A 26470-nucleotide genomic window follows, 5' to 3' on the forward strand; every position below is an offset into this window, starting at 1 on the left:
GATAAGATTCAAGATGTTCATTTTGACTTTCGACACGACGATTTGTTCTTTCCATAAACTCTATTGTAATTGTATGATTTCCAAAAGACGGATCGGTTTGCTGTATTCTTTTACACGAGATCAATTATACATGACGAAGGTCAGTGAGTCAACCCGGAAACCATCTTTATTTCACCAAGAGGACTATACCGATAGCAAAGAAGATTGAGGAATACGTTGTATCGATTAGCTTATATAAATAAACTTTCCTTCTCTTCTTTCGTACTGAAATAAATGAGACACTTTTACTGAAGGTATCACTGGATGTGGAGGTTGTGCTTGGTCAATAGAACTTGATGATGTCAAAGTTGGAAGCTGACAAAAGTTGGTCAATATGCGAATGCAACGATATCAGCGCTTGTCAGAAGTAATTTGTAGATCATGGCTGACACACACCATTCGTTCTTCATATGGTACACAATTGAACCTGACCCTGACTTTCAATCCCATTCACAACTGCTTTCTCCGCATGTTCCCCACACAATTTTTCAATATACATGATGCTTTGTCATTAAATTTCTCACTAATTTGATTCCTCGATATAAATTATCAGCAACTTTCATCTTTCGTCCAATCCTTCTTTTCCACTAGAAATATTATTTATCGAAAGGGTAAAATGAAGATCACTCAAGAAGCTGCCAATGCATACCCAAGACTCCAAGAAATGGTCGACTACTACAACAAGAAGGCAGATGGACCCACTTTTTGGGAGCATAGTGTTGAACAGTACCTGAGCATCACTGCTGCCAAACCTGACGTCTTGTCTTGGGAATTCACAGTGGAAGAACTTCATTGCAATCAGTAAGCTTTGGATACCATATGTAGATCATGGAAGAAAGTATTCATGCTGGGCTTTTAGATTGGGCAATCTCCATGGTGGGTGTGTCGCTACATTGATTGATATCTGCAGTAGTTTTGCGGTGCTGGTTAGTACAGGCAAGCAATGGAGCTTGATTGGTGTGTCTACAGATCTTTCAGTTGCTTATTTGAGTGGCGTGTCTGAAGGTGATGTGATTCGTTTGGAATGTGAAGTGCAAAGAGTTGGAAAGACGTTAGCCAATATCTTCACCAGAGTGTACGATCAAAATAATCGTTTATGCTATTCGGGTTCTCATACAAAGTATAATATTGATGCCAGATTATAATAGAAAAGTGTCTTATGAAATGTAATAAAACGAAAGAATCAAAACGAGATGTCATTTGCCTATCTTTGCTTGTAAGATGTATGTCAACATTGTGAATACTTTGTATTTGGATATAACAGATCCAGCATATTTCAGATGGGTGGCCATCAAAAGATAATCCTGTTGTTACTTCAATGAGAAAATCTGCTGGTTCTTTGGAGCTACCTGCCCACAAAACAGCTCCCACTGTGATGGCGCCTCAGTCTACTAATACTGGCAAGTCCATACATTTATTCGAACAGCACATACCCAGCACATGGATTTCAGCAACTATGTTCTGTTTGCCTAGCACGTAGTACAAAGCTCCATACTGGCATGAATATTTTGTGCCTGGATCCAACAATTTGCATCGGTCCGCTAAGAAAGCCTCAAACAACAGTCTATTGTGAGGTTCTTCTCTCGAAGTCCGTCATGACAAGTGATACAATGGTGGTAAGGCAAGCAATCAATAATCAAATGATATAAAGCAATTCATACACAATTATAACTTTTGTTTCTGTGTCAAACCGATAACGATGCTGATGCAAGTGTGCTATTATGAGACACAGAGATCATGTACATCCATGCATTTACTGATACAACACAAAAGGATTCAGGCTGTTTCTGATGGGGTGCTAATGATATATCTTTGAACTGAAAGACCGTTAATCTACTGCATAACAACCAGTAAACTAATGTTACACATCACTTGCCATATCATATTGCAAACTAGCAAAACCCAGGATCAAAGGCTGACACTTGTCTGTTCTGCAGTTGTAAGTTCAATTACTTTTTTTTATTCAATGATATACTTTTTTTGTATGAGTGGGGTTAAATATGCTATTTACAGTATGCGGCTTCAATCATTACAACTTATTCTCAGTTTCTTCCTCTACTAGATCGTATTCAAAAGCGACATCCCAACGAGCACCAGGAGATCTAGCACTAACGTATTTTACAAATCGCATGACATTTTCATCACGCAAAACCAAAGACAATTCATTAGCACCAGCAGCCATAGTCAACAAAGCACCATCGTCATCGTTGAAGCGATATGTAGCCGGGTCATCATCACCTTCATGTGCAGCCATGTAACATTCATAGCCACCATACTCACAGGATTCCCACTTTTCAGCTGCTTCAGCATTGGGAGTGGTAGCCAAGCAAAGGGTTGCATCTAACACAGGTCGACCACGAAGATTGGTGGTGGCCAAAGTAAAATCATGTCCAGGGCGGAAACGACGAGCCATACCTCTGTAGCCTGTAGGAAGTAATTGAGACAAGACAGCCAGCCAGTGACGGAATGCTTCGCTTTGGAAGTGAGAGCGTAGCTGACCAAACAAGACAGAGGTTTCTTCATCCGACTTGACATGGTCATTCAACTTCAAGAAACGCTGGGACACAGGAGAACCTTGCACAGTCCAATCGCCACGCACGCCAGTACCGTGAGGAGGCATTACTCCTTTGATAAAGTTATCCATCTCATCACATTTGAAAGTGGCAGCCTTGATCTTATCAAACAGCTCTTGGTTCAAGATCTCTTTTAGTTGAACAGCAGATTCATCCAAGAACTTATCCGTGATTTGAGCAATAAATTCAGTGTTGAGATAGACAGGGTTCATCCAGGTAGCAAGTTCGGTCAAATCTTCCTCAGTCAGACCCAACGTGCCTTCTTCTGTCAATTCAGTCTTGTACTGTTCAAAGTTCTCCTTGACATCTACAGCAGTCTCAAGTTGTTGAAGAGTGGAGAGGGACTCACTCTTTTCAGCATCCTTCTTGTAACCAAGCTCGCCTTCTTGAGGGAAATGGAACCAGCCTTGAATACTAAGACGAGGCTTACCTTCAACAACGACTTCTTCAACAGAATGGAAAGAGTAGCCGGGCAATACAGTAAACATGGCGAATTGATTCCATTGAGGCGGCACAGACACAGTAGGTTCATTGGCAGGAGTATCACGCTCAACAACAGGATACAATTCCAGGGCACCACCAAAGGAAGGATCCCAGTGATCATCAGGTTCACCAGGCATATACAAGATGAATGAGATACGACGGGTGCCAATCACATCATCGTGGTTCAAAAGGTGGCAGCCTTCAGTATACGTGTTGACACTCATGTCCATCTTGGTAGGAGAAAGTGGCCCACAGCCAGTGACATATTGCACATATTCTCTAAATTCCTTGGAGTAGATGGCATTACGAAGCTCGAAAAGAGAGGCAAGCTCACCGCGCTCTTGCTCGCTAAGGCCGTCCATGTTGGCGAGGTCACCAGTTTGATTGACCTTGTAGATATCAGTTTCCTTGGTGGTGAAACTAAGCTTGCTGTAGATTTCCTTGTGCACACGACGTAAGAGATCATCGTTGATCAATTTAGAAATTTTGCAATGTGGGTAAGGCTTGGAATCTTGAACAGATTGACGCACAGCCTCACGAGATGCTTGATCAAAGAGACCAGGATAGAACTTGTCCTTGATGGACTGACGAATATCTTCCTCCTTCTTCATGCGCTTGACATTGGTGCGATCTTCCTTATTGCTGGTAGCTCTGATCTCGGCAGTTGAAGGTGACATGGTGAAAGAAGATATGGACCTGAAGCAGAATAAAAGAAGGAACAATAAGTAATTTGAATATATCAAATAAATTTATATCTTGTTTGTTCGTTTCATATATCGTATGATTTTTGTTGTTGACACTTTACATATGCTATTTTTTACTGGTGGACCTTGATGATTTGGAACCGGTTTTTCGGTCTATCAAAAAAAAAAAACTAATACCATGAAATTTTTTCCTATGATCAAGCCCATTTAATGGGCAACTCCGGATAAGACGACAGCAGTAATTTTGTTAGTCATTCCATAGTCTTGATCTGTGATATGGAAGTCTATGACAAAGAGACATTTGTTCGGTGTTGAGTGCGGCACAAGGCACGTCCAGATAAAATCAATGATATCCACCGAATGACATTTGCGATTGTAGCAACCGCAATTCGTCAAGTGTCACTTTTTTGTTTTAGCGCTTTACTACAGAGAAGAATAACATTTGATTATGTTATGATATTGAATCAAAATGCCTCTATCGATCTAATGTAGCCATTGAAATTATCTTTGTGGGACCTTGATATGTAAAATGTTGACTTTTTGGCCAGAAACCTCTTTTTGAATTTTCATAATTTGCTCAATAAGTTTTTTCAGATCATTTATTTTACTTGGCACCATTGGATGCGCCTTGAAAAGCACTCCAAGAAAGCTTAAAGGAGCATAAGATGATCATCATATTTTACATAGTCGAATCTGGAAAAACAGTTGGATCAAGTCGAAAGATATCAAAATCTGTCCAATCTGAAGTAGACTGAAAGTCTGGGTTTGAATTCATTTTGGCTGGTGTGACCATCTGGCAAATTCAATGCCCCCCTCTAACCATGAAGGCAATATAGTAATGGATGCTTTTGAAGCGTATGGAAGTAGGTGGCAAACTACGTAGCATTATTATTAGCCATTCTATTTTCCTTGTATTCTATATCTAATAACGCCAGTCTATCGAAATACTTGTTAGATCAGCTTCTTTCCTTTTTGAGGCTTTGAAAGTGTCTAGTAGTAGGACCATAAATGTATTATGTTACGATAAGCATTTCGGCTCCTCGGTTAGTTTCCACCAAAGCGAAGCAAAGATTAGGAAAATAACTTACGTTTAGGTGGCTCGCACTGCTGTAGGCCTTTGGCTAATATTGCGAAATCAATAATAGCCAGAATGTTAGAAGAAACTTGATTGCTGATCGATAGTGATTTAATATAGAATCTTTAATCATATATGAGCCATGCCGGACAAATGCCTGGCAACTCAGTTTTCGTATTAGGGTTGTAAAAGTGTCTAGGGACTGACCATTTACCATGTTATGATTATATTATTCATGGTGGCATTGCAGTAGCTTTGAATATTTTGAACTGCTTCATTTGTTGCGTTGGCAACTAACATCATCTTGCTTATAGGTTTATTTGTTAATGACATCCTTCAATTTCTGCAATATTTTTTCTGTGGATAGAAGAACTCCTTCTACGAGCACAAAGAAGACAAACAATGCTCCAAAACAAGTCTCGACACAAGTCTTGAATGCAACATAAGCCGCCAATACTACAACAACAGTTTGAAGTTGGGTATATGAATGGAGCCAATCTTTCTTGGTTTTCTTAGTCTGACAACGTTGTTGATTGAACTCTTCGTGTATCTGGCGAACCTCCTCCAATAATGACTCTTCCAACAGACGAATACGCTTTTCCATTGACGTTTGTAGCTCTTTGTGTGCCTTTTTAATTTCATCTGAAAGCTCAGCTCGCATGTTGTTCATCATTGATTCGAATGCTAGTTGAGATGATAGGTAAATAGGTCGTTTGCCTCCTTTGGGGCACACTTGCTCGCAAACGGGACATTTGTTGGAAGAGGTGCGTAGTCAAGTTTCAATATTAATCGTACATATTAGCGAGTGAATAGTTTTGTAGTAGCAATACTATACCAATCTTTATGAAATACATGACCACAGTCAAGAACCTGCATTGGTATATCTGACAAAGCAAGTTCAGCTAGACAAATAGTGCAAATAATATCTAATCCGTTCATTTTGAGTCTGCGTAAATGGCTTGTTGATACAGAGCAAGAAATATAAAGAAGAAACAGCAGGGTTGAGATACTAAATGATGGCGTACGCTAATATCAAAGCAGTGAATACCCTCATTTTATCGTGATGTTCATGATAGGTCACACAGATATACTCTGTTATGGAGGGCTGAAAGCAGTTTTTCAAGTTGTATTTATGCTATGGCTTCGTCGTCTGTTACACTGTATTTGATACACTACTTCCGCAGGTTTAAGCCTCAAAGAAAAGCATGCTATTTAAGGACAGTAAATGTGATGGCAATGAATCACACAATACTAAATGTCCTTGAATATACAAAGCTATTGACGAACATCACAGAAAACTGTGAAGCTTAAATTGATAGTACATGTTGATAATGCGAAGTTTTTATTGGTAGGAATAGCTTAGTGGTGGGTCTGGTTATAAGACTTTCCAGTCAACAAACCAGTGATGGCAGTGTTACTGTTGGGAATGTTGGTAACAGCAACATTTGTATAGCCCAAAGCACTAGCGGCATAGCTGTAGACATTAGCAAGGTTTTTGTTAGTGTCTTGACGACCCAAGTTTCCAAGATCCCAGTTGTGCTAAAATAAAAAGGTCAGTGATTGATGCCTTTATGATAGAACTACGTGCTGTCTTACCTCAACAGTACTGAGAGAGGAGAAATCTGTATAGAAATGTTAGTGTTAGGCCCTACTCAAAGTAGCTCAAACTTACGAGTGTAAAAAGTAGAGTCAGTAGTACCCTTGAGGTTTTCAGGGATGTTACCCAAAAGAAGGGACCAGACTTGGTTTCTCTTTGAGGAACTAGCATTCTAATATTGAGTGATACAATGAGTGAGTATATTATACACATGCGCAAAGCGTAGATAATGTATGGATATTAATACCTCATCAAAGGTGATCAAGATAAGAGTTTTGCTCAAGAGGTTGCTGTTGTTCAAAGTGTTTTGGTAGAATGTGGTAAGCCAGTTACCAGCATAAGCAGCAGACGTATCTACATGTCACATGTGTTAATTACAATGTTTTGATCTCGTAACTGCTATCTTGTCATACCATGAGCATCGTTCAACATATTAGGGGTGTAACTATCAAATAAAGCGATCGCATAAATATACTATAGTTTGATTGCACATGTACAACAAAGACTTACAACATCCAGTTGGGGAGATTATCATCAGCAATGTCCTTGACGAATTGATCAGCTAGAGAGCGGTTCGTCAATCTACTAGGCTATCCAAACAAACTCATACACATACCTCCAACAATGTTTTGAGAGCGAGTAGCGTTCAATCCAACAGAGTCGAAAATGACAGCAGGATTATGCTTGCGCACATAGTTTCCAGCCTTGTATCCAGTGTATCCGACAGAGGGGATGCTTTCTTGATATACTTTCCAGGTCAAGCCCTTGTTCTCCAAGAGATCATAGATGGAGCTAATATTGGCAGGAATATTGTAATAATCATCATTGTTGATACCAAAGTTATCGCCACCAGCAGCAGCGACATAGTTGGGTTCAGAGGGATGGGTGACAGCATTGAAGTTGTTTAACAAGATGCCTTCCTTCAAAAGATTGGTAAAACCGGCAGTCTTGGTAATGGTAGAGTAGTCTTGATTCTCAAACCAAACTTGGAGAATGTGATCAAAGGCTTTACCTTTAGGAGCAGTACGCTTGTGGTGGTGGTGGTTGTCATGTTTGATAGCGAGACAATTAGCCATGCCAACAGCAGCGACAACGGTGATGAGAGAGTTAAGAGCGACTTGGACCATGATGAGACTGGGAAGGTGTGATGGATAAAGATGTGGATTCTGAGCGATTTGCTTTGGCAGTTTATATACAAATTGGCATTGAGATGGGACATTTGCAGGTGTATACATTGCAACAAATTGATTGGAATATGTCTGAGAAATGACTATATTTTCACCCGACAAACGTGCGCTGTGGTGTAACCGTCTATGACCGTAAATTAATAGCACAAGAAAGGAAAATTTACTTGATTAAGTAGTATACTAACAGGCTTTTATTTATTTATATTCAAATATACTACATGTATTGATCCCCACCTAAACCAGCAACTCATCCTCTTCCTTCAAGGCCTTGACTTGAATAAACACATCATTGACGCGAGGATCCAAACCAGAGGTGAATACCAGGGTTTCCAGGGTCGTCATGAAACCACCGCACTCTTTGTAATGCTATGATGCAAACTAGTTAGTATCCGTGTACAAATTGATTGGTGTATATGAATGTATTACCACACGAAGCATCTCTCTAAACCATCCGAATACCCATCTATACGTCCAATTTGACTCTGGTTCAGCATGTGTCTGGATCAATTCCTGAAGCACCTGCGTAAATTTCTGATAGACTGCCATGAAAACCTCTTTTTGCTCTCTGGAGACAGAGGCAAGCGAGTTTTCTACGATCCGTAAAGAGTCAAGCTCTTGTTGTTCCTCCGCTTCGGCCACTAATCATCAAATCGGTTAAACCCTACTTTTTTTTTCTTGTGTCAGGGCACAACTTACACTCATTATGCTCTGATTCAGCACGTTTAAGTTTATTGGCTGAATGGAGGCTCTGGAAGCTATCAAGCTTTGCCTTGACTTGTAACACACGCGAGTTGACTTTGCTTAGCGTGTTTTTCAAGATCTCCCAAATGAATGCTCTAAATAAAATGTTTTACTTTTACTCTGTTTTTGTGTCTGTGTGTTATCATCTGTGTACCTTCCAACAAATTGCAATTGGTTTGGCTCGAATATCCAGTTAATGACAGATGCGGGATCAATCACACGGTAATTCAGCAATTTATCCAACAAGATGCCCAGGAATTGTGTGTTATGCTCCCAAAATGATGCCACAATCTGCACTGTATGGAGACGGCCCTCAGGTGTAGCATTCACAAATCGCAACACATCCAGATATCTCTCCACCACGTTCAGAATATGGGAGAAACTCTTGGATCCCACCAGCAACAAACATTGAACAAACATCTCACGCACGCGTTGGTTTTGCTCTTGTTCGTCAGTTCCTGCGGTTGCTCTGACTTCTTCCTTGTATTTATCCAAAAGAGTGCGCACTTCATCGGCCGTCTTTTTGGTACGCAAACTCTCGATGATCACTTTGGCTTGAGCGTGCAACGGGTCCTTGATATCCTTGTAAGCAAAGTTGGGTGCGGGTGCTGCAGAGGGCACCAATGCATGGAACTCGTCAGGAATGATAGACTTGATACGTTCATAATAGCTAAGGCGAATTTCCTTTTCAAGTGTCTCACGGATAAAGCAAACTTGAGGATGGTTAGGGTCCAGAGTCAAAACAGAGGACCAGGCTTTCCAGTCCCATTGGAAACCAAAGTTACTCAAATGATGAGAGAACCAGCTCCAAAGACGAGCAATGCATTCCACATCCATGTAAGCTAAACGGTCAAACAATGTCTTGATGCCTCTACCTAAGGCCATGGGGAAGGTGCCACTTTCTGCTCTGCAGAGCTCAATGAACACGCACGAGTAGAATACTTGACGAACGGGAGGGAGAGGAAGACGAAGCATCTGCGAGAAGATGGCCTATATACACAACACGGTCTTAGCGCACACGCAGTCTACCTAGTATAGCACGAGCAGCAATTACCTCTACTAACAAATCGGACAAATTCCACTTTTCAGAATCAGTGTCTTCATCCATGGATTCTGCTTTGACCATATCAGATTTATCGTCCGCGGCATTGATAGGAGGAGGTGGTGATGATTTGAAAAAGTTGGGATCAAAGCTGGTAGAGATACTCAACAAATAACGAGCGCAGTCTTTACGATTCACCTCAAACAGGTTCATGGTGTCAGAAATAATTTCTTGCAAAATAAAGTATTCGATGCTCTGGTGGTTGGGAATATTAGGCAGTGAGTATCCTTGTTCATCTACCAACAGCTTCATTGTGGATACTGGGCCAATGTAGCTCATGCTGGGAGTATGATTGGGTACGGTGATTCTGGGAACATCATGTTGAAGTGCTGCAGTGAATTCTTTATCAAACCATCTGTATGGCTTGGGAAAGAAGGGCAACTAGGATAGAATATAAGTCGGCTGTATTATTTGAAGTGCTCATCGAGAAAGACTTACATCCCATGATCTGCCTTGAAGATCTTGAACAAGTGTCCAGATGTGTGCCAAAAGCTATATACACAACAAGATCAGTTAAAGGCTCCATTTTGTTCCTTTTGTTCTAGGCTTACATCCTCCTTTGCAGCATCGTATTGAATACCGTTGTACTGCTTCAAGATGGCCAATACAGGCACGTCTCCTCTGCGTTGCATGTAAATTTCAATCTTTTTGAAAACCTGATCCAATTCGGCAGGACAACGCTCACTCAGTTCCGTTCCACACCAAGGAATGGTTGCCAAAATAATATAAACCACACAATCCAAGCGTTGGCGCAGTTGATTAGGTTGATCCATCACTGCTAGTAAGTCGTTGAGCAAGTTGCAGAAAGTTGTGGGCAGAATTACATTGGCGTTGACAAGTTCAGCATAAAATCTCAAAAACTGCTTCAACTTGAACCAATTGGTATCTGCAATCGTTTGTTCCAGTGTCTTGTTAAATTCCTCCATCAGTTTTTCAGTAACTTCGTGGTTGGATGCGTTGAGGAGACCGATCAATGCACCGTATACAGGTGCTTTGGCTGGAAGTTCAGTGACACTAAATATAAACATGTGAGCGCTCATGTTGGCGAGTGTGTCCCAAAGTGTATGGCTTTACCATGCTTTCAAAGTGTCTTGAACAGTGGTGGGATATTTAGAATAATCGTTGTCCAAGATGTTCTTCATCTTTGTTAAATTGACTTGTAAATCAGGCGTGATCTGTTGAATGTGTATGTATCTTTTAGTATGCTGCATTCTTCTCGCAATGCCACGTGTATAATTACCTTGTCTCCAATCTTGATGATCAATCCTTTCAAACGAATCTCAATGTCCTCCATCTCATCATCCTTGCTCTCAGGAGGAGGACGATCATAGGGACGACGTTGATAGCTGTTGTTGTTGTTATTGTTGTTGTAATTGCTTCTTCTGTTATCTACACGGCATAATGAACAAAATCAGTATATCCACATCGAAGCGCCCTACAACCGCCAACATTACCTCTATAACGGTTGGGTCCACCTCCTCCACCTCCACCGCCTCTGTAACGATTGCCACCGCCTATGAACAACGGAATCAAGCATGTCAATTGGATGTGCACTGTCAATAGGTACATTTACAGCATACCTTCATGGCGAGATCTGTATCCTCTGTTTTCGCCTCTGTTATCGTAACTCATGTTGTAAAATATGAAAACGCGTTATCAAAGCAAACTTCAGAATTAGAAGAAGAAGAAAAAAAACTTACTCTTTTAGCGAGTTGCCATTTTATTTAACGTCACATACAACTGTCCGTTTGACAATTGCTTGATCTCATCAACCAATGCTTCGAAAAGGTTGAAGATCTGACTTGGTTGTGGTTTTCACACACCAATCATACAGTAAATAGTAATTTTTTTTAAACTACATGAGTCAGGAATGATTGTAGCTAACCATCTGTTGCTGCTCGGTATAGCTAGTGCTTGCCGTTATACAATGCTACACCAGCACCATGTCAGCGGCATATAAACTAGCTGTTTTCACTCAAATACGCATCCTTCAACGATTGCTAACGTTACATGCTTCATACAAAAGTACCCCAAGAAGTGATGCCGGTACTTTTGAGTGTGCCCAGTACTACTGAGTAAGCTTTAATCTAGGAAAAAAAGCTTTGTTGCTGGCCATTCTAGCTCATTTTATAGGCACTTGAGACTTTTGGCCAGATCAAATTTCCGCGTTTTCTCCAGGTGTTGAGCTCATTTCTCCCGTACTCTATACTACATAGGCTTTGAACAAACAGAGTTACATTGTGAGTTTAGAAAAAACCACAGAGTTGCTTGAGCGGTTGTTTTATCTAGGCGAAAATGGCCCAAATCCACCTAACATGTGTCATTTTAAACCCTTGATTGTGAGGTTTTTAGGCGTTTCTCACCACTGAAAAGGGTCCCAAACCGTTTCTCGCATTGGACTCTACTATCCCATCATGTTTTCTCGATTTTTTTTTTGTCAAAATTTTTAAATAGGTTTTTGGTCATTTTCACCTTGCATCTACACGTCCGAAATCGCAAATTTCAAATGATGCGAGTTTTCATCTTGAAATCGGGATTTTTGAGTAGGGTTTTCTAACCTCAAAATACTACTACAAGTCCAGTACTTTATGTGCCACTGTCTATTTGGAAAGTTACTAGTGAGAAAATTGACTTTTGCGACAAAAACGTAAATACACATTTTTTGAAATTGCGAGACAGTTTGGCACAGAATTATAGATAAAATGGACATCATTCAATGCAGCATCAAACAAGCGTTATAAACCTAAGAGAAGCCAGGCGCACTTACTATTTTATTTGTGGAGAAAAATCCAAAAAACGTCTAATGGATGTCCAAAAATGTCATCTGGAGATCACACAGAAACAATACTCGGAGTACGAAAAATAGGCCCAAACTCCCTACAAGCCAGCATTTCCTTCAAATGGCACGTAAATCATGATGAAAAGCCTATACAAGCGCTTACGCATTCATCTGTTCTTCTCTTCTCTACCATGCTACATACCTTATAAGTAGTGCTGATTTTATAGAGTCATGTTTTAGATATCAAACATGTCATGATCTCACCACCCAACACACGACATTATGACTGCTATGCTACGCAAATTGGACGTTTCCAGAAGTAACTAACTGCTGCTTGCTCTTACTCCACGAATTATACACAATATTAACAATCGCAGCTGAAAGCGAATCATGGACAGTTCAAAGAAGAGGCCTGCTAAAACCACGCTACAGCGGCCCGATGCCAGAAAGTCAAAAACGATCGACAAGAAGGATGCTCCTCCTGCCGAAACGGAACCGTTCAGTGTCAAAAGTGCTCGTGGAAACAAGTTAATTTTGCCCAAGAGAAGAGTGAAGCCTCAAGAGAAAAAGGAAGCCATATCAGAAGCTACACTTCAAGAGGTGAAAGAAGGCAAATTGCCAGAAGAGAAAAAATGTATGTATACATGTAGGGAAATGTGCTTTTGCATTTTGTTTAATCGTGGTGAATACAGGCTTTGATTGCCCTTATTGTGGCGAATCCATTTTCCCACCTTATCCTTCTAAACTTGGCCGCTTGATCAAGAAATTGAAAGCGAATCAAATTCAATATGAAAGAGAGCAACGTGAAGCATATGAATTAGAGGTCATTGAATGCAAACGAAACAACATGTTCATTATGCCTTTTATTCTGAAAGACATTGGATTGTCAAAGAACGACCAACGATTGATCTGTAGGACACATCAGATTGAATTGAAGTTCAAACCCTTGGCTAAAGAGAAAGGATATCCTGAGCGCATTGATTTTGATGCCATTCCAGATAGAATCGCTTTGTTTCAAGATGAACTTTTGGGTATTGTTGATCGCAAGGTGCCTAGTACATACTTGGATGCCGCTTATGACCGTTTTGAAAAGATGGGCATGAAGGCGAGAAGTGCTAAAGAAATGCTTGCCGTCTTTGGAAACTTCAAGGTACGTACACCCTTTTGAAGAAGGTTGAACGCTCTCCTGATCACTATGTTTAGCCTGGCTACTATGGTATCAAGGGCGCAGACGCAATCATGCAAGCATTATTTCCACTATTTTTGGAGACATCCATCATCAACATCAACAATGTTAAACCATTGACACCCATTGAATTTATTCAACAAATTTTGGTTCCTGAAGCTGGACTTCGATTGATTCGACAAGATCGCGATGGTAAGATTGATTTGGAAGAAGCGAAACGCATCATGAAGGAGAGTGAAGAGTATGGCAGCATTGTGTATTGCAAGGCCAAGAAAGATAGGGGCATGCCAGATGAAAAGGAGGCTGCTGAACCCCAACCGCAAGAGGAGCATGATGAGGAGCAGCAACCAAATGAATACATTTCATTCCCAATGCCTTCTCAGACAGAGGATGGCGATGACGGTCAGCCAAACGATATACTCTCTTCACAGCTATCGATGACATCTCAAGGCGATGAAGATGATGGCTTGGCGTCTTTGCAAACATCTCGATTGTTAGAATAAGAGAAGGACTTTTTTTTTTTTTTTTTTTTTTTTTGGCTCTTTGACAGTGTGAACACATAGATCCAATAAAAAGGATTGCTCATCTCGAATCGAACCAAATCTTGATTACATCAACTCAAAATGCAGCATAATTAAAAAAAAAGGGCATATTTATTAGTTGTGATCAATACGTCAAAGGGGGGGGGGGGTAAACTACATAATCTGACACTTTTTCTCTACAGTCTTCTCTGCCTTTTTTAATCTGATATGATTTTGTTTAGGCGGGGAGCCAGATTTTGTTTGCTGTGGCTGCTGAGAAGATATCAAATTATTCAACACATCATCTTTCAATGCTTTGGCGTTGTCCTTCAAGGAGCGATTCAGATGTTTTGGTATCTCTTCATTTGCAATGGGTGATAGTATTTCGTCTAATTTGGTTTGTTGAAAGTAAACAAGCATATAAGCATTGGTGAATCTCTTTAGTGACCTCACGTTGGTGCATCTGATTTGATCTTCAGTCGAGAATTTGGGATCAGCGTCATTCTCACTAGCTTCTCGTAATGGATCATCACCATAGTTGTCTTCAAAGACTTCTCGTAATGTGACCGGAGTTACACGGTCGTCATCGAACCGAAACCTTATTGTAGTGTTAGTGTTACATTGTATGGATGGATTTATGCAACTCTTACCATTTGCCGTCTTTTTCAGGTTTCAATAAAGCGAAATAATGGCCTCCATCGATGTCTCCACTATGCACTAGGACACTGTATACAAGTAGTTAGTAATTCCCATCCATACATTCGCATTGGTTATAGCTACCCATGAAGCACATAATTGCGATCCTTCGGATTTGCACTCGGTGTAGAACAAAATTCATCTAGATTGATTTGATCTGGAAACACATGATGGTCGTTGATCTGTGTCGGCCCGTTAGTATGTGCCAAAGGAATACATTTCGGATTATCTCACCTTGATCATTGTATCTCGTTGCATGTCATATTCGAATCGCTTCAATTGCAAATGCAAGACAGGAGGGAAGCTCTCAAATGAAACACCTTTGCATGCATCTTGCAGACCATGACCCTCTGCCATGTATTTATTCTCTCCGTCCATTGTTTCCGTATCCACGTATTTCTTGAACGAATCATTTAGAGTCTTGCAACCCTTGACATTCAACTGGATATCTATGCAAGTTGCGTATTAGCTACACAATTGCAATTAAAATATGCTTGAAAACTTACCATAGAAATCTTCTATACGTGATGACTCATAATCTACATTGATACACTTGATATAACTCTTCATTTTGCCCATGAATATATTTGTCACAGCACCATCCACGATAGTGCCCTGAATACGCCATGTTTAGACAATAGCAACAACCATCGATACTAGCATTTACCTTCATCTTCAGCTCTAAATTATCCTGCAATACTCGACTGAATTCTTGCACATCGTGTTGCATGAAAGCATCTAGTGAGTCCCAGCCGAATGACTTTGTTAATTCTGTTGTTCCAACTGATTCGTCAGAGAATTGCAAATTGTAAAAGCAACGTTGCAATGCTAATGCGACACTGTTTGTTGGATCCTCCTTCTCTGTTGGTATTTTGTACACGGCTTTTCTGAATGTGTTTGTGAAATAGAGTGATTGTATCAGTGAGTTCATGTAACATGTTGCGCCTTGGTTTCTGATGCCAACGTAGCCTGTTTCTTTGCGAGAATCGTAACTGCGCAAAGTTGTTAGCGTCTCCTCCTCCCTTTTTTTTTCCTACATAACCAAAAGCCTTACTTTATCAGGTTATGCCATAACACTCCAGTCTCGTCTTTCACTACTCGCAAGAATATCGATATCACAGTTTGATGGTTTGCATTGACGTATGGTTCTTTTGCGCTGGTCAATGCTTTAATATCGTGAAAGCGAGTGAATCCCCAATCAATTTCCTCTCCACAGAAACGGTGATGCGCATCTATGATTTGTTCGGGTGAGCATTCGCTGCTTGATTAGTCATAGAGCAAGGCAACACTCACGGTTAGTGAAAAAGTGTTTTGGGTCATCAGGATTAGAGATAACAACTGCAAATTGACCACAAACAGACCAATCTTTGTCGTATCCCTCCTTTTTGGTATCCATCACCACTTCCAAATAGATTGAGGCCGCCTCATGCTGGCTGTTTCCCTTAGGAAACAACAATACACGCCTTTTTTTTTTCGAGAAAACAAAGCATCGTTTAGCTACCATCCACACGATTATGCATACGAAACTCACCATTGATAGCCTGCTGCTTCAAAGATGGGCCCATGGCTGCGATTTTCTAGAGCTGTCCAGTCTTCAATCTTCCAATGACTCACTTGAAAATCGACTTGCTCAAGCTCTTTGTGCACAGGCAATACGAGAGGCAAAACTTTTTCATCTATTGTACACCAAAATTAGAATCATAGTTACAAGATGTGGTGGATATCATCCTTACGCTCATAGATACTGTATGGGTTTTTTGGCTTTTCCGTAGATTTGTTGATGGTTGCGGTTTCGGTCATTCAGTGGATAGAATTATGCGTGGAGCGACAAGGTAATAATGTTATATTTACAAGGTTAAAAGAGATAAAATGCAGGTAAAATGTTTAAGGCCGGCAATAGAAATGAGCAGGAATTGCTAGATGCACAACAATGGCAAGAAAATTAAGAAAAAACATGACGTTGAAATTGTGATGGCGAGCAACGCACACACAGAGGGACAGAGAAGATGAGCTCAACTGATCGCATATTGCCCAGTTGCACAAGTCGCATTCTCTTGTGGCAGTGACACAAATGTATCGAAACCGGGTAAGCTCGGGTCATTTGAGCTATTTTATTCAATGAGGCACAAGAAAAGTCTATTTCTGTAAATGAAATACATTGCTATTGAGGTGATTTTGCCTTTGGAACTGTAATTTGCAGTAGTTGCAAGATACATTTTGCCATAGAGAGCGCTATTGAACGCCCGAATCGACTCTCTTTTTGATGAGATCCACTGCTCTTCCTCTCTTCTCTTCCTTCTTTCTTTCTACCCAACATTTAATACTCCAACATAAGCCAAGAAATCTAATACTACATCCACATCTAAGCAACCTCTAATAATTAATTTATGAATCAACCCACTATAAATCAAATCAAAAACAACATCAACAGTAATAGCGATAATTTCAATGACCTTGGTTGCAATTTATTATAGTCCTCCTTCCACCAATTCTGCTAGTAGCAAGGTCAAGACAACGACCATCAATTCAAATTTTACTAGCAAATGGAAAAAAGGGATTGCTCTATTATCTTCAAAATATAGTCATAAACGAAAATATCAATGCTCACCCACAACAGTTGCAGCAGCCACCGAAAAAGTTCTTTGCCACAGCAAAAACAGCAGCCCTCCTCATCACAACCACATCAAATGCGAGGATCTTACAGCAAAAGAATTTGCAAAGATGGCGGGCATCAAAATCAAATCTGATGATGATGAAGTGGATGTTGCTGAGGGAGATGATGAAATGATTGATTTTGTGTCTATAACAGCAACAACTGCACCAGCACAACAGCATTATCTCTCTATTGTTGATGAACCTATGACGACTCAAATGACATCTGTTTCCACACGTACAGCACTCTCAAGTAAGAGTTGCCACCAGATCTGGGACTCCGATTTCTGGCAGTGTAACGACAACAGCACCAACAACAACAAATTGATGAAAACTAATACAAATACCACCGCCAGCACAACAAAAACAAATACTAATAACAATAATAACGATACCCTATTTATATCAAGACTTCGCTCTTGCTCCTCGAGTATGGAGAACAGCAATAATATGACAGTGCCTGGCGTGATTCAAAAGGGTAGATTCAAAATCGTAGTAGGACAAGATGATTGTTGTGAACCTGTTACCCAACATCATCATGTCGTACTCGAATGGAAACGTAAAAGATCTGACTCCTCATCCACCAACTTAACAACCAAAAAGAAACAACCTATGTAAATTTTATCACCTCTCGCCTTTACCTAGTATATGACATTGCTATATACTTATGCGCATAATACCTTCCTTTTCTTTTCTATGCAAAACCTTTCGCTTTCCAACGATTTAGATTGCCGCCACGTTCTTTCCTTGTCTCATGTTGTACATACACAAATTATAATAAAAATTTTATACATCTCCTATTGCAAATAACGTCATTTGATGTCTTTTCTCTTTCAATCTCTCTGTCTCTGTTCAGAGAATAAACTTACATTTCCAGTCTGAATATATAAACTTTGCTCACACTGGTAGTTTGGATGGAGGGGGGGGGGGGGGAGATTGTAATGGGCGTGTGTTATTTTTATTCCTAGTGCTACTACTAACGCTTTCGCTGCTGCACTTGAGCCTCCATTTTCTCCTATTGGTTGATACACCATCTTGATTCTATCTCTCCCTATTTAGCCTGCCTCACACCGCCCACACACCACGTAAACATTCAATCATGACTAAATTTGGACTTGGCTTGTTTCATAACATCAACATCATACTTTAAATGTGCACTGCTGTTGCAAATGTCCAGTTTTGCATGTGAAACTTGAAGCGCGCGTGTTCCAAATAGACTTGCTTCATATATATATATGTGTGTTCCAGAAAAAGCACATTAGCTTATATGGAACCATGTTCCCCTGATCTCTTGCCGGTCGGCGATTGCCGATAAACGTTTTATGGAATTGAGATAGATGATTGTCATTTTGACGCTGTACATTGTTACTGTAGAGGAAGGTTGATATCAAGCATACGGTAACAGCAAGACAAGCTCAAGATAAATGGGCATTAACTTGAAATGTTAGAAGGGTGGTTTAGGGAGAAGGCTAAAACAGCCGCAAAGAACAGATAGAAATCGTGTAATCAACGCCATGTAGCACTTTTTGATTCTTACGTTAATGTTTGACATGGCCAAAACTTTAATGCGAAACATTTATGGAATGGTCAGTAAGCATTATGCTTAAAAGCAAGCACCAGTCGATTCAGATTGCAGAATACAAACCCTCCTGTCTGTGGCAGAGTCGGCAAACCTAACAAATATCACAAGGATCTTATAAAAGACATGTAGTGAAGATGTAGCTATGGAAAATGTGTGATCCTACGCTCGAGTAGCTTTCTATCTTTGTTTTGACTGGGTGAGAACCAACCTACGCAGTGATGGCGGCTAACACTGCTAACCTCCTTTGTCCATCTCATTTAAATATTGAAAGCTGCTTAGAAAAGCCCATTAACGTAGGCTTTTTTGCTTTCTATCATCACACTGAAACCCTACACAGCTGCGGGCATGACTCTCCTCGAATGCTCCACATTTATATCATTCAGATTGGTTTATAAACGAGAAGGTAGTATACTTGTACTACCTCTTACCACGCGAAAATATGCAAAACCTATGTATTTGAGCCGTGATTTCTCGCGCTAAAAGCCGCTTTAGACTCTCAACATAGCCCCAAACGATTGTTTTCATTCAGCACTTACTTCCTGACATCTTTCTTTACTTTTTTGAGGTCCAAAAAAACATGGTCCAAAATCGACCAAAAAGCATGAGGTACCCCTCATGGTTTTCATCGAAATTCAAACGATCGCGTTTTTGACCTCCAAAATGAGAACTTTTATTATGGCATGTAATAGATCAAAAAGTTTCTCTCAATTCATAGCAGCCCCTGAAACTCTGCTTGTGATACACTCAGATGTAATTTTTCGACATTATGGTCAAAAACCTCATTTCATATTTTCTGGCATTGCTCAAAAAGATCAATCAGAACACTCTTGGCTTTTAGCACCACTGGATGCGCCTTGAAAAGTGCATTAGAAATGCATTAGAAAGTATGGAAGGATCATCACCTGTTATATAATCAAATCTGGCAAAGTAATTCAAACAAGTCGATTTTGATCAAAAAATGGCCAATCTGAAGAGTACCAAATTGATGGAGATTGAATTGGGGTTTGCTGGCAAAAATTGATATTTATAAAGGCAGCTGGTGTTTATGAGGCTCATACGAAGGAAACAATGATTGAACACAATGCAACTGGATCATTTTGTTGACATAAAAAGCGATGTATTAAAAAAAAGACTACTATTAGAATATTACATAGGATAAGATTTGTTCATATTTGACGGATGGTTTGAAAGGCGACTTTAAAAGCAATCATCAGCCTCAAAAGAGCAGTTACCAAGATATGAAGCACTTTCTTCGGTATCCTTGACACAACGGAAACCAATAGTAGCACATCTATCGATAGAGGGAGACATCAGCAGGTATTTGCCGTGTTGATCATTACGGTAGGCTTGAGGGAAGTAATGTTGGCCATCCTTTGCTTGATAGTAAGAACCACCACGGATAATAGCTATTGAGGGCTGCTTTAGTGATCGGTATCAATCAAACATGTATTAAAATACGTTACCTGCTCTGGTATGATCATCACGGTATACATCAGTCCATTGCCATACATTGCCAACGAGATCATAGACACCCATACAAGAGCGACCAGCAGGGAAGGCATCGACATCAGCAGGAGGGTGATCAGGGTACAATCTTTCACGACCACTGTAGACCTCAGGTACCTTGGATTCATCCCACTCATTACCCCAAGGATAAGTGCGATATTCATGGCCACCTTGAGCAACATATTGCCATTCCCATTCATGAGGGAGACGCTTGCCAGCCCATTTGGCATAAGCTCTTGCATCTTCAACAGAGACATGAGTGACAGGCTTGTTGGCACGATAAGCAGGATAGCAACCACCACACCAGTGCTTCAAGAAGTTGGTAGGATCAGCAGGCTTGTAGCCACTTTCGTCCAAGAATTTTTTGAATTGGCTTTCTGTCACAGGATAAGCGTCCATGTAAAAGGTCTTGATGTGCATATGCTTTGTACTGTGGTGTCTTGAGGGTTGGAACTCCCAAGGATACTTGACATCGATGCCAGGATAATCAGCTTTGCTATGAGGGTGAGCACTGAGACCCTTGACCTTAAAGTCATAGGATCCACCTTCGATGCGGACCATACCACACACGTTTTCATTGGTATATTTGCTGACAACCACTTCGTCTAATTCTTGCCACAAGACAGCACTACAGATAGGGATTTGGTATAAGGGTGTTCTGGAGCGATGATGCAATGTCTTGATGAGAGACTCGAAGTTATTGGGCAAAGGAGATACATCGTTGGTAGCAAAAATACAACCGTAGCCATAGGGTTCAATATCAAAGCTTAGTGTGGCAAGACCATCACAGATATCAGTGGGCTGAATTTCAGTTCCGTGCCAGACATCGTAAAATTGGATACCAATGTGATAGTTGGCAACAATTTGATGGCCAGTGACATGAGCAGGACCACGGTTGACAAAGGTCCAGATAACTTGGTCTTCAATTTTGCGACTAGGGAACTTACTAGAGAACACGGTTTCCCAGCGAACACATGGACAATGAGGCTCCCATTCAGCAGAGGCGAAAAAGTCGGGACCAAAGCATCGAAGAATGCTGGTGGTTCTGCGCAAAGCCTCGGCATCGCGAGGCGTGAGCTGGTTCCAAGTACCAAAGATGTTTTCCCACATTTCAATGCCCAAGCCTGTAGCATGGCGTTAGTATAACAAGGCAATGCAGTGTATCGAGCTACTTGCCATTGAAGAAGGCGTGTTGGATCATGGCAGTCTTGTTTCTGGACCATTTATCACAGCTGCGAGTCATATGTTGAGGTTCAATGAACTTTCTCAATGCAACAGTGGGAACACGACTATTTGACACATGTATGAGTATGCTATTGGATAGTTGGAAGGGAAATCCACTTACGTATTGGTGTCAAATTTGGCTATTATGGTGAATAGAAAGTCGAGTTAGTCCTTTGATCCGGCCTCTGCATGCTGAAAATACCTACCCATATCCATAGTATTCCATTGCATGATCTAAAATTAAAATTAAGGTTATTGCTCGATTGGTTTCTTTTTTCATAAATTACAAAATGCCTTACAGAGGTATCATCTAATTCGGGACCATCTCCGAGCTTGTTCTCGCTGCTAGCTTGAGATTGGAAAGCCAAAGGATGTCCGATAGCGAGAGAATTCATCCAGTAATCTTCACTGAAATAAGCAACTTCAGCAGACATGCCATCAATAGTGTATTCCTCTGGAGGTGACCATGTGAGTACGCTGTCAAACACACTGCAGCAAATGCCAACCACTTACTGAATAATCTAGGCAAGATGTAGCTCCAAGCAGCTCTGGGATCACGCTGAAATGACATGCCAGTAGATGAATAAGAGACGTCGATACACACATGTTGAACAACTTACTGTTCCGTTGTCCCACCCGATGACAGGAAACAAAACCTTAATTTTTCTGGCATGAAATTCTTCTACCAAAGAACGAATACCAAGCGTGCCACCAGGGAGGCATCTGTAGTAATCTTCAGAGTTACGACTATCGCAACCAAGATTAGGGAAACTGGGCCAAATCTAATCGTCAAACCACAAATAAATATGCAAGATCTGTTGTTTGTGTAGACATCAACAATAGCCACTTACGACGACAGAATCAATGGTACCAAAACGCTCGGTTACATCTAGTGTGCTATGTAAATAATACAGCTTCTACAAATACACAGGGAATACAAACCTTGCACATATTTATCCACAGTGTATTTGTTGGTTTTGGGATCAAACAAGAACAAATCATTCGCCATGACATGTGGCTGGACATAGCTGCTTTGCACCCATCCGAGTTCAGGGACTTGATGGCCAGAGGTAATGTGTGTTTCTTTTTTGTTTTGCTGTTCAAGACGATGCTTTCTCAAACGAGCATTCCAATCCAAATAGTCTCTGGGAGAAGCAGGACCTTCGACCTGGTGAGGTCTGAATTTGAGGTCGAAATCATCAGCAAAGGCCTTGACAAGCATTGAAATATGTGTTTAAAGAGAAGAACAAGTGAAAGGAGAAGCGGGAAAAAAACGAAAAGAAGAACACAAAGCCTTTTTATACTTTGACAAGAAACATCAAGATACGGGATCGAGGAGAGCCTATTGGCGCCGATGGTATATGTACATTCATGTTGCATTTGCCTAATGCAGCTGCTTCCGAGTGAATAAAATTAGAGTTTTGTCCTTTGCAAAAGCCCTATGGATGTCTATGAAAACGAGAAACGTGTCTGTTTTACTTAAAAATGAGTATCACCGGCTTATTATATACCACTTGTATACAAAGAGGTTGTGCAACAAAAGGCTTTTTTGATGTCTGTTCTTCAAATGTCGCCCACTTGGGGGTCTTGTGCTCTGCTTCTTTCCCTCGTTCTCTCCCCCGCTCTTTTGCTATACAAACTTTCATGTCACATACTTTTATCATACTGGATGGGCATCCTCATGCATTCAATCCAACGACAAGAGCACCGCATCAAGCAGATCCAACACGCAAGTGGACAAGCAGAAAAGCAAATAAACACGTAGATTGCTTACATGACCATGTTTAGACCAAATACCTCTTTTCCCGTTATGGGCAAGCATGGTGCAGAGCTCCATTGAGTTCTGTCGCATTGTATGGGACATTCAGTACACTCGTCCGTACCTGGTACGTGTACTGCAGAACCTAGATGACCATGATCTGGTCCAGCTAACGGCTAGAGTAATTTAGGTCAATGTCCTGGTAGCCGGAGGAACTCCAGTTTTGGTAAATGATGCCACAAGACAAAGCATACAAGCCTTGGAACAACAGTTTCCACATGCTCAACCTCGGCAAACGTACGCACATGACAGAATGCAACCAAGCATTGAGTTTGCAATCAACACCTTTCTGGAGCACAACAAACACAGCACTGCATTGAAGCGATGTCGCATCATCCTTGTTACCGTTGCAAAGCAGCCCACGGAGAGAGCATTCGAGTAAACTGTACATGTCGCTTTTGCTTTGCTGTTGACTGACCCTGCTAGTAGGTTTTACAACAATCCAAATGATCCAGTGCGAGACGTGAGAGCCATGGTCTACCAGGCAGTTGCAAGTGTGGATCCCAGCCTTGACCACGTTCAAGTAGACGTACTGCGATTGCTGCCTTGCGTTGCATCAGCAGAATACAGTATCCCGCCCAACATCCTGTCGAAACAGGTATCTTCTCGAATCACCATGTCTATCTACAACATTCCAAACGGACAAGAGGACTTGAAACACGCAATGCGTCACTTGGCACAACTGTATTACAACATCAACGTATTGCATATATCCAGCATCCCCATGAAGGTATGCAAGCGAGTTGTAGCTATGGCTCACATACTCACTGAGGCCAATGGCCATAGTCCGCAGAACAGGCACAATCAACACACACAGTAACGCTGTATTACCAAGCAAATGGATATCATTTGATCAACCAACAAGACCCTCTCAGGAATTTACTTTTGCATGATCCGGCCTACCTGAAATACAGAGAAACAAAATTAATCTACTCCAAACGAAGCAAGAAGGCACTGGCAGGCAAGTGATGTTTATTGTTTGTAGTTTCACTGGCATACTTATGAACAAACAGAGTCTGAATGGTGTACATGTATGCATAGTATATCACCTTTTAAAGCAAGTATCTCTGTTTTTCATTCCATTGCAGCCACTCACTCGTGCTTATTTAGTTTCATGATATGGCAACAGAGGTTTATTTAGACATGACATCCAAAGGTACAGTTTCCACCCAATACTCAAAGCCCATGAGAAATTCAACTACTAATTCCATTCAGGCAGCATCTCCTATCTAGTGACACCCGAGAAAAGCCATACAAAGACATGGACACATATTCTGATGGCCCAACAAGGTAATTTTTACTACATGGCACAAACGGCTATCGTAAGCTTACTGTGAGAGTAGGCGTCATTTTTCTACACTGTCTCAACAGCCAACTCCAGCAGCAGTTTGTCGAGGCAGAAAATAACACCGTGCAACTGGCCAACATCAAAGTAGAAGGCTTCATCAACCCGCCTTCGCTGGATACTGCAACCGGCAATATACCCAAAACAACTGAACTGCTCGATACGCTGGTTCGACCCAATGTGTACGAGAACGTCAAGGAGTATCTAGAAGCCTCTGTTCGAAACCACCTGTGCAAATCGGTCACTTTTGATGCTTCCAGATTTTCACATCACCTGCCTATAATGCATTCCACTGCCAAAGAGAAGGGATTGTGTACATCACGTTCTATTGAGAAAGCAGCTCGATGGCGTACTTGCTTCCGTGATTGCGAGGGGACAGATCGTTTTCCCATACTCTATGAAAACCAAAGACCGATTCAAGATTTAGCCATCGATGTGCTGAATGGCATTCCTGTCAGTTCCGGTTTTGGCGTTGCTGTTGGGCTGATACGCGATCTTCTCGAACAACTGCAAGATGTCATTCTCAAGGACATTATCTACGCCAAAGAGATGAAATCAACGCAGGAACTGATTGCCATGATTGTCACCGAGTTGGTCAACGGCATGGAGGGATCTGGCCAGAAATTGTTTATCAAAGGGCTCAGAAAAGAAGATGCAAGACTCGTGTCGAAAAAGCTGCTGGTAGCGCTCTACTTGGTCGGCAAAAGGTTCTCCAAAGACAGCGCTAATCATCAGCAGGTAAGTCCCTTGGTATCTTGAGGTCTAACCTGGTATTGACCCTCTACTAGTTGTGCAGCTATATCCACACTGTCATTGAAGAAAAGACACACTCTTACTTTCAAGTTAACGATGTTTCTTTAATGCAGGTCAAACCAGATGAAACTGCAACAGCAACCGCCTTGGATGCTGCATGGAGTCAAGTAAATCGCTACGAAAACATGTCTCTCAGAGAGCGAGAAGATGCTGCACACGGTTATCTACCAGAGTTTAAATCAGAGAAGCAGCAGCAACCATCCATAGCAACTACCATTGCTGGTCCAAGACACAATCCCAACTTCAAGTCTCGTCGAGGAGGAAACCACGCCAATCCAAATGCGAATGGCAACAACAGCAATACAGCGCCGCCCTCCTCCTCATCTAGCGATCCTCGATCATCTTCTTATCATTACAACAATCAAAAGAGACCGACTTATCCTGATCCGTCCAACGCCAAGCCTTATCTCACCTACATTGCTCCCACACTAGAAGAAAAGGCGCAAGAAGAAGAGCAAGAAGAGAAGAGTCTGGGCAACCCAGGCAACCTGTTGTGGCTGTACTGGATGAATGACAAGATCAAAAAGCGGGGCAACCAAGATGAAGGCGATTTGAGTCTAGGAACTGAACTGGTGTACAAAGACCATCAATGGAAACGTGTCAAAAAGGAGTTTTTGGGCCGTTTAGCACAACCGGGAGAGAAGGGCGAGACAATCTAGGTGAATTATGATGCCAACGTGCATCCATTCAATGTAAATAAACTTGTTTGTTGTTTAAAGATAGTGATGAGATTGCTAGTGTGATCATTGCGGGTACGATGCCCATTTACAAATTTGATGCGTGATTTCCTGAATCCAACGTCTTTTGGCCCTTATGTTCCGGCTGTTATAGCTTAGTTCTCTATGC

General features: G+C 41.2%; 10 protein-coding genes across 10 annotated transcripts; 5 read left to right on the top strand and 5 right to left on the bottom strand.

The window, feature by feature from the left end:
• Nucleotides 1–655: 655 nt before the first annotated feature.
• On the top strand, nt 656–1184 carry ATC70_003455 (uncharacterized protein; the record flags this gene model as incomplete). Its single annotated transcript, XM_064822815.1, has 2 exons — nt 656–840; nt 899–1184. The coding sequence occupies 2 exons, from the start codon at nt 656–658 to the stop codon at nt 1182–1184; spliced, it is 471 nt and encodes a 156-aa protein (XP_064679415.1).
• Nucleotides 1185–2068: 884 nt separating this feature from the next.
• Nucleotides 2069–3772, bottom strand: ATC70_003456 (uncharacterized protein; the record flags this gene model as incomplete). Its single annotated transcript, XM_064822816.1, has 1 exon — nt 2069–3772. The coding sequence occupies one exon, from the start codon at nt 3770–3772 to the stop codon at nt 2069–2071; it is 1704 nt and encodes a 567-aa protein (XP_064679416.1).
• A 2461-nt stretch (nt 3773–6233) lies between these two features.
• Nucleotides 6234–7598, bottom strand: ATC70_003457 (uncharacterized protein; the record flags this gene model as incomplete). The annotated part of the gene is made up of 7 exons (XM_064822817.1): nt 6234–6413; nt 6471–6496; nt 6547–6643; nt 6719–6825; nt 6885–6916; nt 6982–7033; nt 7088–7598. The coding sequence occupies 7 exons, from the start codon at nt 7596–7598 to the stop codon at nt 6234–6236; spliced, it is 1005 nt and encodes a 334-aa protein (XP_064679417.1).
• Nucleotides 7599–7892: 294 nt separating this feature from the next.
• On the bottom strand, nt 7893–11133 carry ATC70_003458 (uncharacterized protein; the record flags this gene model as incomplete). The annotated part of the gene is made up of 11 exons (XM_064822818.1): nt 7893–8024; nt 8085–8296; nt 8355–8494; nt 8554–9389; nt 9454–9882; nt 9940–9993; nt 10053–10515; nt 10576–10676; nt 10742–10890; nt 10956–11015; nt 11082–11133. 11 exons carry the CDS (start codon nt 11131–11133, stop codon nt 7893–7895), a joined length of 2628 nt encoding a protein of 875 aa, XP_064679418.1.
• Nucleotides 11134–12670: 1537 nt separating this feature from the next.
• ATC70_003459 (uncharacterized protein) lies at nt 12671–13969 on the top strand (the record flags this gene model as incomplete). Its single annotated transcript, XM_064822819.1, has 3 exons — nt 12671–12914; nt 12973–13430; nt 13484–13969. The coding sequence occupies 3 exons, from the start codon at nt 12671–12673 to the stop codon at nt 13967–13969; spliced, it is 1188 nt and encodes a 395-aa protein (XP_064679419.1).
• A 192-nt stretch (nt 13970–14161) lies between these two features.
• Nucleotides 14162–16483, bottom strand: ATC70_003460 (uncharacterized protein; the record flags this gene model as incomplete). Its single annotated transcript, XM_064822820.1, has 10 exons — nt 14162–14585; nt 14638–14712; nt 14768–14865; nt 14918–15132; nt 15190–15298; nt 15351–15675; nt 15738–15915; nt 15977–16146; nt 16215–16359; nt 16417–16483. The coding sequence occupies 10 exons, from the start codon at nt 16481–16483 to the stop codon at nt 14162–14164; spliced, it is 1806 nt and encodes a 601-aa protein (XP_064679420.1).
• A 648-nt stretch (nt 16484–17131) lies between these two features.
• ATC70_003461 (uncharacterized protein) lies at nt 17132–17953 on the top strand (the record flags this gene model as incomplete). Its single annotated transcript, XM_064822821.1, has 1 exon — nt 17132–17953. The coding sequence occupies one exon, from the start codon at nt 17132–17134 to the stop codon at nt 17951–17953; it is 822 nt and encodes a 273-aa protein (XP_064679421.1).
• Nucleotides 17954–20114: 2161 nt separating this feature from the next.
• NIK1_1 (histidine kinase osmosensor) lies at nt 20115–22869 on the bottom strand (the record flags this gene model as incomplete). The annotated part of the gene is made up of 10 exons (XM_064822822.1): nt 20115–20323; nt 20381–21547; nt 21600–21712; nt 21769–21787; nt 21854–21881; nt 21947–22101; nt 22161–22206; nt 22268–22429; nt 22499–22536; nt 22590–22869. 10 exons carry the CDS (start codon nt 22867–22869, stop codon nt 20115–20117), a joined length of 2217 nt encoding a protein of 738 aa, XP_064679422.1.
• A 422-nt stretch (nt 22870–23291) lies between these two features.
• Nucleotides 23292–24435, top strand: ATC70_003463 (uncharacterized protein; the record flags this gene model as incomplete). The annotated part of the gene is made up of 5 exons (XM_064822823.1): nt 23292–23376; nt 23436–23533; nt 23597–23844; nt 23896–24196; nt 24253–24435. The coding sequence occupies 5 exons, from the start codon at nt 23292–23294 to the stop codon at nt 24433–24435; spliced, it is 915 nt and encodes a 304-aa protein (XP_064679423.1).
• A 174-nt stretch (nt 24436–24609) lies between these two features.
• Nucleotides 24610–26283, top strand: ATC70_003464 (CIA30 domain-containing protein; the record flags this gene model as incomplete). Its single annotated transcript, XM_064822824.1, has 4 exons — nt 24610–24622; nt 24682–24756; nt 24810–25549; nt 25600–26283. 4 exons carry the CDS (start codon nt 24610–24612, stop codon nt 26281–26283), a joined length of 1512 nt encoding a protein of 503 aa, XP_064679424.1.
• Nucleotides 26284–26470: the final 187 nt, after the last annotated feature.

Source organism: Mucor velutinosus (genome assembly GCF_035048745.1).
Source record: "Mucor velutinosus strain NIH1002 chromosome Unknown tig00000165, whole genome shotgun sequence".
Lineage (NCBI taxonomy): Eukaryota > Fungi > Mucoromycota > Mucoromycetes > Mucorales > Mucoraceae > Mucor > Mucor velutinosus.